Here is a 9,679-nt window from a genome sequence, read left to right as displayed (position 1 = left end):
ATTAAAAAAAAGGAAAAAAAAAAAAAGAGACCTCCCCTTGAAGTGACCCCCCCCCCAGCCCCTCACCGGCCCCCAAGGAGAAGCCTGAGGAGCATGGCAATCCCATATCCCATCGTGTTGTAAATTAAGCACACCCACAAACAACAATGATTAAAAACCAACAACCCTTGAAGTACGAAGCATAGTCCTGGGTCCTTTAATCAGGAAGAAGCCCTGGGCAGTGCTGTCCAAGCATCACTGAAGGAAGAGAAACCCCCCAACAGAACCCAGCTCCCAGCACAGTGCTTGCAGCACTGCTGCTCAACAGGCGACGTGCAGTGCTGTGCAGCAAAGTAGATGGTGCAATAACCTTTAAAAAACATTTTACTCTTTTTGAAAGCTTTAAAAGAACGCGACATTGTACTTTGATATTACAGTATTAACAAATAGCGCTTCAGTAAAGACATCTGCCTGTCTTCATAGCAACATATGAGGTTAAAATTACCACTGGAGGTAAATATAGAAATACAGTGATCTGCGCCATACTGACAGCTAAGGAAGAACATAGCTGAGGATTTAAATATAAATTCACTTTTAATTGTTTCAGGAAGCGTCAGACAGATCTACATGTTAGAGCTACTTTAAAATGTACGTGTTGCTGACAAGTTGAGTGGTGTCCTGCTGGTTTACACCGTGCGCCCAGAACTGATCCAAATAGCAACAAGGCAAAGGTTACGACATGACTTGATTACTGCATGGCTCGATTAAAATATGTACTTTTAGCTGGAATGGAAGGATCTCAGATTCCTCTTTCGTTGGACACACAGAAGGAGGGGAATTTCCACATCTACTTAACAGAGTACTGCCAGAACAACGTGTTTTCGCAAGACCACTTCAAGAAGCCAGAGCTGAGATTTTCAAATACTTAAGACTGCACTTGCTAAAGAACCCAAGGTACTGGCTCGTGACAGTTCTATTTAGAAATCAGCGATTATGTGCACTTAAAATAGTGAAGTGAAAGTAACTAATGAAAAAGTATGCTCCATGTAGCAGTTAGCTCCACAGCGTTGGCAGTTTTGATACGTACGCTTCTAGCTGTGACTATCGCTTCAGAAATGGCCCTCCTAATTTTTTGAGTGGTTACAGTATTAATTTAATTATCATTTACTTTAACTGCACTGGAAAGGGGGAGGGGAGCACACGGGAAACTGGAAACTGGCAGCTTTCACAGTTGGAGGTTGTGGTCCAGGTAACAGAACAGAGTTATATCACAGTTTAGGCAGCTGATTCACTTACCTGTATGAACAACACAGAAAACCACACCAACCCCAGCCCTTGGAACTCGGCTAGCTGAGCCAGGGTTACAAATGACCACTTTAGCAACAGAACTTTAAAAAAAAAAAATTAGGACATATACTTTGAAGATTCCAGTTTTAGGAGAACGTCTCCACTTCAAAATCTCAGCCACACGAGGGAGAAAACCCTCTGTAAGACAAAACCATGCGCTGCTTCATCCACGGTGCATTATTATTATCAAGATGAATGAATGGACAGACCCAGTTATTAACTATTTATCAAAATATGTTAACTGCTGATTGCACTCAAATTGTTTTGAAGAAATGACTGAAAGTTTTCATCACCGGTTGTACAACTTCTTTATACAAAACAAAAAAGTCGCTAATATTGTATATACATAATTCAAGGAGACTGTTTATAAGAAAAAAATTCTCAGGCAGGTATTTTGCATTTACAAAACCATAATTTTCATTAACATAGCACGTTTTGTAAATACAAGTGATTTCTTCCTTGTAGAGGATTAACAGTGGGTGCAAAAATGGATCTTAACTTGCTCCTTACAGGTTTAACCAGCTCGACAACAGCGTTAAGACCCAGGACATGATTTACAGCAACAGGCTCACGTGAGCACTGCAGGAGTTAAGTTTTCAATCTGGCAGTCAGAAGATGAGGAACCAAGGAAAAGCAGATGCAGTTGCTCTTCAGCACCCGTAGGGGCTATTTCAGAGCAGCATCAGACATTTGGCGTCTGCTTGGAGAAAGGAAGGAAACTACAGAGGGAAAAAAAATGGTGACAAAAGGAGAGGTTTATCAAAGCCTTGTGATTTGCCAGGCCCTTCCTCAGGGAGGGCCAAGCCTCCTTAGCACACACGCCCCAGTCTGAAAAGGGGATATGGGGAAGGCCATACACTGATACTTGGAACCTTCGCCACAGTGCCAAAAATTCATGGAAAAGGAAAGTGTTTGGGGCATTTTTTGTTGTTGTTTTGTTTTGGGGGGGATGGATTATTTTTTAGGGTTCCCCCCCCACCACCACTAGTGGAATAAAATCTGAATACCAGAATTCACTGAGAATCTATATACATCACATTTTAGTTAAACACACACCAATCTTAAAGTCAAGATTGACTGTTCTTGCATTTGTAAAATGGCTAGAGCTGGGCTAAATTTCAGCCTCACAGGAGACTTTGGGTAAGATCCATGTTCTGTGTCTTCCACTTTAGGTTTGTGTTTTATCTCAAACACGAGAAAATAATGCGCTCACCACAGTGCCAAGAATATCTAGCAGCAACAATGCACAATAGATATTCTTGTAATAATTAAACTAGTATACTGGAAATAGATCTGAGAATCTAGCCACAGCCCTGAACCATAACACAAACCTCAGTTGAAGAGTTTATTCGTTTTATTCTCACTACAAGTTAAACCACCTACAATATCACTGATATATTGCCATTGTTACTCTGTAAAGGTGTGATATAAAATGCTGTAAGACCCGGTACCTTTTCAATTTATATAAACACAGTGAACTTCATTACTGTACATGTACTCTGCAACTACAGCTTAGCTGTAAATCCCCCACACACAATGGTATGGACATTAACCCCCTCTATACCCATTAAACTGTACATCAAGACAATACAAATTTACTGTCCCCACCCACCCCCTTACAAAAAAATAATACTCTAAAAGCAACCTACTGCAACTTTTAATTAAGACGATTACATATATTTTAGACCAATTGCTTTAAAGCAAGAAGGCAGTATAAACCTTCTAGGAAAATTTTTATAAAAGAGGTTAAGAAATATAAGACAATTTATACATTTAAAAACTTACAATAAATAAGAGATGCAGGCATTTTTGAATACTAGGTACTATAATCCAATACAAGAACATCTTGATGTTCCGAAGCCATAGGTTGAAACTCATTGTTCCTCACATTTCTTCTCATCTCCATGCTTTTAATATTCATTAGCCGTGACTGGGTACTATGGCTCATTACTCTTCACAAATACTGTGACTGGGGAAAAATGGTTAATTTTGCTACTAAAAATGTTATAATACACTTTCTGATCATCATTCTAAAGCGTCCCCCATAGTCAATGACTCCAAGACAGCAGGTGATAAGTACCCCTCTCACAAGTCAAAACAATATTTGCTGGAAGTAACAAGATTCATACCCCATCACAAACAACTTGCACTGAGAAGAATTATAACTTAGTCCTGCAGTGAAATATCCCTTTTCCTCATTTTTGTCTTGCAAAATTCAGATGAAGATCACAGCATATTCATGATAAAGTTATACAACTGATTCAGCACCACAAAATGAATCGGGAGACATGACCGTCTGTCCTGGGTTGCAGGATCACAGGTTAGCCAGGAGAGTGCATTGTACTGTTCCAGAACAAACCTGAAAAGCAAACAAGCTTCCATGAAGCCAACAGATTTTTCTCACCAGCATTTCACAGCACTAGCTTAATATAATACAGTTGCTTTGGTATTAAACATATACAGTAGGTTTGCCAACATTTTGAAATAACACAACTACAGAATTATTAGGAGCAGACCAAAGCTCAACTTCATTTTAGTAGAAAACATTCATTTTAGTTGTTGTCGATAATTAATACTGAGAGGTTCACATACTAAAAACCACAAAGAAATGGGATGCTTTCTCATTCACAAGTGTCTTATGTTTACATGACTATCTACACACTCTTGTACTTCAGTATTCTCACAACCCACATAAGATTCTAGCTCAAGTATTTCCATCTTCCACTCATTTATGCGCTATTTTTTATGAATTCAATGTTTTTCAAATATTTTCAGTTGTAATCAACATTAATTAGTTAAAGAAGGGTTTAGAGATCTTTGTGTTTAATCACGCTGTCTTGTGATAAAGGCATCTTTTCATCATCCAGTGCACAGCCATTTGTTTTCTCTGTGGTGTACTAAGGGTATCAGTGACACAATGAAAAAACTAACGGCAAGAAAAACGGATATCCAGATCCACTGCAGCAGTATTAAAAATGAAATGCAGAAATGTTTTTGCAAGCAGTCAATCATAAATACCTGAGCACATCAGAAGTTTGATTAGAATCAAGTGGATGGGAGTGTTTACTGTGGAGTAGCTCGTCTGATTGCACTGAAGGCACGTGGAGGTGCAAAGAGGCCTAAGGAAGGAAGATGTTAGCAGTTAGTGTCTGATTCAACAACGACTTCCTTCCCCTTGTTCTGCTGACCCATATATTGCAGCCACTTACTATTCTCTGACACACAAGCTAGAACAAAGCTTATCCTCATGCAGTTCATAAGTGCAGAATTCTTTCTCCTAGAAGCACGATGCTAACCGTGTAATACACAAGGAAAATGTTTTTAAAATACTTGTGGCTATATTAAATGATTATTAAAAAGGCAAGTTCCAGTGACACAAGATTTCTAGTAATACACAGACTAAAGTTCACTTGCTGTCCCCTAAGGCCAGACTAGTACATATAAAAGGTACTTAAGGTAAATAATAAATCCTCTGTCCAAAAAAATGCCAGTGCAGCCCGCTGAAGGTACAGTACCTTAAGAAACAAGGGACACTGATTTTGTGCTTGAGGACACGCTGACCAAAACCAGTCAGGCAAGGGACCTGCTTTGGCAGTTGACACAAAATAACCAAGGGCCAATGGCTGTTGCAGTATGTTTGTTACTTCATCGTGAGATTCTGTTGAAAGCAATCGATCTGTACCTTGACCCTATAAAACAACAGGCAGCGGTTTAATATCAGGAGACCGTAAAGTTACGAGAAATTATCATCTGCAGCTTTCAAATCACAAAGCATTTTGAATGATCCAGGCATTACACGGATTTTATATACAATCCAACATCCAGTTAATTCAAAATATTTCATAGGAACCTTCCATTCCACGAAGGAAACGAGCAGATGTTGGAAAACAACCAACCACCCACACACACTCCTCTATATTTACTCTAACAGTTACCTTGCCCATATCACCTCCATGGGGGTAGTGGGACCCTGGAGAATGCACAGGGGATCCAGTAGGGGATGCAGGAAGTATATTTATAATATCAGGATCAAGATCATCTCCAGTGTCTAACAAGTCAAAGATGCCCATTCCATCCGCTCCATCTTGAAAAAAAGAAGAGGAACAGTTGATTTCTGCAGCTTCCCTACCCATGGCATAGCATAGCACATACTGAAATCAAGTCATTTTCCATATAAATGCTGTGGTGAGGTAGAATAGTCTTATTCTTATTATAGGGGGAGCGATGCTGGGTTTTTGGTTGGGTTGTTTTCAAAACAAGAATAACTCCAATCTACTAACCATTGTTTGTGTTGAAGGCCAGGTCCAAGTTTTCAGTGGTGTAAGTTGACGATGCTACTTGCACAGAAGCAGATGTGGGAAACACAAGTATGTGAGTGCACGATGTGTCCTGTGGGGTGTTCAGCTGAGATGTCTGCATATTTAAAGTGGTGCTGCGTCCAAACACAGAGCCGGTCGATACAGAATCTTTGGAAGACAAGCATTTCCTTAGTTTTGCCAAAACAAACTATTAGTTCCCCCACCAAAACACAGCTTCTCACATACCTGGCATAATAATGAAGGACCCCTGTGGTTCCATTGCTACCAAACAAGCACTGAGAATGCTGGGAGAGTCTGCAGCAGAGATCCCACACATTCTGCACATGTCTTTCAGCCTCTTACTGAGGGACTGAAGATTTCGGCGACTCAACAAACAACTCCAGTCTGAGGGTACAAAGGACATACATTTGTCTAGAAGAACAGTGCTTGCTGAAGAATACTTATTCTACATATAGCATAGTACAAGATTCACGTGTGTTAACTTTGTATGCTTTAGCTAGGTTTTCTTCCAGGAAGAGAGACTGACACTATGCTATTTAAAATGAAAGCCTCAAATCAAAGTTCTAGAGCCTAAAATGCAAACATTACCTTTTAATTCCCCGTGTCCTATTCTTCCTAAGCGGCCTATTACAACTCTCCAAGGCAAAGAGCTCATCTGCACGAGTCCCAAGCACCATTCCCAGAGTTTCTGAAGACCAAGTCTGCGGGCAGAGCCCTTTTTCCTGCGAGCTCTAGAATTAAAACAGAAGAGAAAACAAAACTAGAACCCATCTGCAGCGAACTCCTGTTGCCACCTTTGGAACTTATTTGTACTAACCCGAATATTCACAGGACACAAGACAGTTAATACTGTAGTGCATTAACTGGAACTTTAAATCAAAAAAAAAAAAAAAGGGGGTTGGTTTGCTTTTCATTCATCACTTTCTAACACTGACATCGGAAGCCAGAAGAAGGGGTAGAAGGGGACAGCACACAAACAAAAGCACTCACAAATCACATGAAACCACACAACATTCCTTCTAGAAATTTAACTCAGCATGCACATAATACTGAAATTATCCACTCGCTTCAAATTTGTAATGTAGTGGGTCTACAAAAATGAGAGATATTCTGACATCATCTTGATGAAAATAATTCTTTGAAAGGAAGACTATACACATGCTAAAAACTGAAGGAGTTTGGTTCTTACCTGTTTGGTACATCAATATTAATTATGCACGTCTCTAATTGTTCTCCATAGAGATCTGTACAGGACGCAAGAAGCCATCTTTGATCATGAGACAAACAGTAGCCTACAAAAAGTACATTATACTTCTGGCCAGCTTCTCCAAAAGTTTCTCCTAGCTCTGTTTGCTTGTCCTTTACAGGAGCCAATATAAAAGGAGGGGTGTACAGCCGAATACACTCGGGTCTCTACAAAGATGACAGAACAGAAAATGAAGTTTCAAGAAGTGATTATTCTTAAGAATTCTGCTTAGTTCACATGAAAGACACCAACAATTTAATAAAAAGGGATGTTTCTCTCATCTGCATACGATTAATGTGGTTCTGTAAATAAGAATACTCACATCGGGGCTCTTAAGAGCTGTTTCCATGGCTAAGCCTGGGCCAAAGCCAGTCAACGTTTTCACGTTGGTGGAAGATGGAAGAGGTCTCCGACACTGAGTAAATGCTGAAAATGCTAAAGACTTTAAATGCTGAGTATAAATCTGCCGGTCTTCGTGTTTCACAGGCTGCAGAAGGTACTGACATGGAACAATCTAGAACAGATTAACACAGAGAAACAAAGTTGTTTCATTATTACATTTTTTTTGAGATAGTATTTGGGTACGCTGCTTTCAGGATTTAACTATACAATCTCTAATTCTTCTTCTATACAATTCTCTAATTCTTTGAGATCTGCCACTTCTAAAGCTACGTGGGACTTCAGGTAATCATTCTCATTGAAAATTTCCTTGGAGAACAAAAGAAGGGCATTATCACCTCCAAAACACAGCTAAAACCAAAGATATTTTGTCCGGCACGTTTCTGTGGATGCGGGCTCACCTGCACAGAAATTATATTCTTGATGTTAGGAGGAAGAACCTGAACCATCTCTAAAAAGCAGCGCAGAAGTCCAAGTGTCCACAAACTAGACGAGCTACCGTTCTCATCCTTTTTTTCATACGTAAAAGGATCAATTATGTAAACTACAATCGCAGGTGGATAGGTGATAGCGTGCGAATCTCCATCCGTAGGAACTCCAACTTTATCACGATCCATAGTGCTGAAAATGAAATTTTGAAAGCGCTTACAAAATGCTGTTTCAGAGTGATTTATTTTTACTTACATTAGAGCTAACTATCAAAGATTAATCTTAAAGACCCTTGAGTGAACTGTGGCATAAGAAATTGTGTTTATAATTCAGTTTTGTACGCGAGCTCGTCAGCAGCTCAGCTTCACTTGTTTTTTCTTTAGCCTTCTTTCTTACAGAAGCTCATCAGCACACAGTTCTATGGTTTAAGTGAGGTTTAGCAGCTCCATTACCTTTCAGAAACCTCTGGATGGGGCTGTGCAGGTGCTGTAGTAGCATCTCCAGACATCCCTGCTGTTTGCAGCACTGGCTGTTGCTGCTGTCCTCCTGTTTGCCCATTTTGGACTGTTGCAGCCTGAGAGGGCAGGGAAGCAGAAGTGGTATTGTTCATACTGCTGAAAGGTGGGAATGAAGAAGGCTTGTTTGTTGGTATCCCACTGCCTATGTTAGCAGAAGAGGATGACGGGGCAGTGGTAGTCAAAGTTGAGTTAGCTGTAGTAGCTGCAGAAGACATGGCACTGCTTGACGTTGCAGTCATAGTACTACTGGAAGAAGCTGCAGGAGCAGACGGAGTGTTGGGATTTCCAGTACTGGCTGTCACTGGGGGCAGAGCAGAGGCTGGCTGGCTAGAGGGAGGGACCAGATTTGTTTGGGCAAGTAACGAGTTGTCCAAAGGCTGAGAAGCAAGATAAGGACCTAAAAAACAGGAAAAAAATCCATGCATTTTATATTGCAACTAGTTTTGAGTAAACTTAAACTAAGCGAGCCTACCGTTTTAACAAAACAGTGAATAAAACTTAAGCATGTACTTTATCTTTCAAAAAAATACAAGCATTAACATTTCAATTTCTAATAGTCTCATAACACTTTCAGAAACACCCAGAAATCTATTTCAAAAGTAATTTTTGTTTTCCAGACATTTGAATTTGAGCAAGAAATCACTGCCTCAGAACCCAAGTCAGCAATGGAGAAAGACAGCAGCAGTCTCTATCAAGCAAGAGCACTGCCATTCCCTAACAATACTGACAGATGATAAGCAGCCATTTTAGGATATAACTAAAGATAGGGGTTTTCTGTTTGTTTTTTTTCCCCCCCAAGTTTAAAATCAGAGAACTGCAAACAGTAGATTCAATAAGTAAATGCAATGATTTCTCCTCTCCTACTGAGGTGGAGTAGGTGGTAACTCCACGAAATAAGAAAAACAAAAGACATACATACCCAGTTCATATCTGCAAACTTGAGCATACAGTTTGAGCTTGGAAAATGCTTCATTGTTGGCATTTGCTGTCTGTGAGAACCATTCTGTGACCAACTTCTCAGAAAGTTTCTTTGAAGCAGTAGGTCCAACTCTCATGATTCCATCAGGCAATAATTTACAGATAGGTCTATGCTGACCAAGTCTGCATGACTGCAAAGGCAAAACAAGATGCAAGGATTAAAAAATAATAATTGTAAAATATCAAACAAAGGAGCAGAGAGAGAGATTTAGAGAGGGAGACTCATGGCTCAGTTACGACATTCCAAAGTAATATTTTAATTCTAGAAAATTACATCAGTATGAAATGCTGTATAATGATTTTATAGCGCTGTATAATGATTTTACAGTTTATTTTCATGTTTTCCTAAAATACAAGAAAACAAGATTGATAGATCATCCACTCTAATCTTCATCACAATCTAAGTAATACAGGCACTTAATGAATTCACTGAAATTGAAGTGGTAATACACAGTTTTACCACT

General features: G+C 39.6%; 1 protein-coding gene across 1 annotated transcript in view; it reads right to left on the bottom strand.

The window, feature by feature from the left end:
- MED13 (mediator complex subunit 13) overlaps positions 346 to 9,679 on the bottom strand; it is a 51,363-nt gene continuing 42,029 nt past the window's right edge. The window contains exons 19-30 of the mRNA XM_021416114.1: positions 9,157 to 9,346; positions 8,172 to 8,634; positions 7,692 to 7,911; positions 7,214 to 7,405; positions 6,835 to 7,058; positions 6,234 to 6,376; positions 5,871 to 6,029; positions 5,607 to 5,792; positions 5,262 to 5,410; positions 4,842 to 5,015; positions 4,345 to 4,445; positions 346 to 3,685 (exon numbers count right to left, since the gene is read on the bottom strand). Coding sequence (XP_021271789.1) covers positions 3,553 to 3,685; positions 4,345 to 4,445; positions 4,842 to 5,015; positions 5,262 to 5,410; positions 5,607 to 5,792; positions 5,871 to 6,029; positions 6,234 to 6,376; positions 6,835 to 7,058; positions 7,214 to 7,405; positions 7,692 to 7,911; positions 8,172 to 8,634; positions 9,157 to 9,346 — 2,334 coding nt within the window. The 3' untranslated portion in view covers positions 346 to 3,552. The remainder of the gene's footprint in view (positions 3,686 to 4,344; positions 4,446 to 4,841; positions 5,016 to 5,261; positions 5,411 to 5,606; positions 5,793 to 5,870; positions 6,030 to 6,233; positions 6,377 to 6,834; positions 7,059 to 7,213; positions 7,406 to 7,691; positions 7,912 to 8,171; positions 8,635 to 9,156; positions 9,347 to 9,679) is intronic.

This window comes from Numida meleagris, chromosome 18 (genome assembly GCF_002078875.1).
Source record: "Numida meleagris isolate 19003 breed g44 Domestic line chromosome 18, NumMel1.0, whole genome shotgun sequence".
Classification (NCBI taxonomy): domain Eukaryota; kingdom Metazoa; phylum Chordata; class Aves; order Galliformes; family Numididae; genus Numida; species Numida meleagris.
The sequence above is the reverse complement of the archived record's forward strand: the minus strand, read 5'-3'. Positions and strand labels throughout refer to the sequence as shown.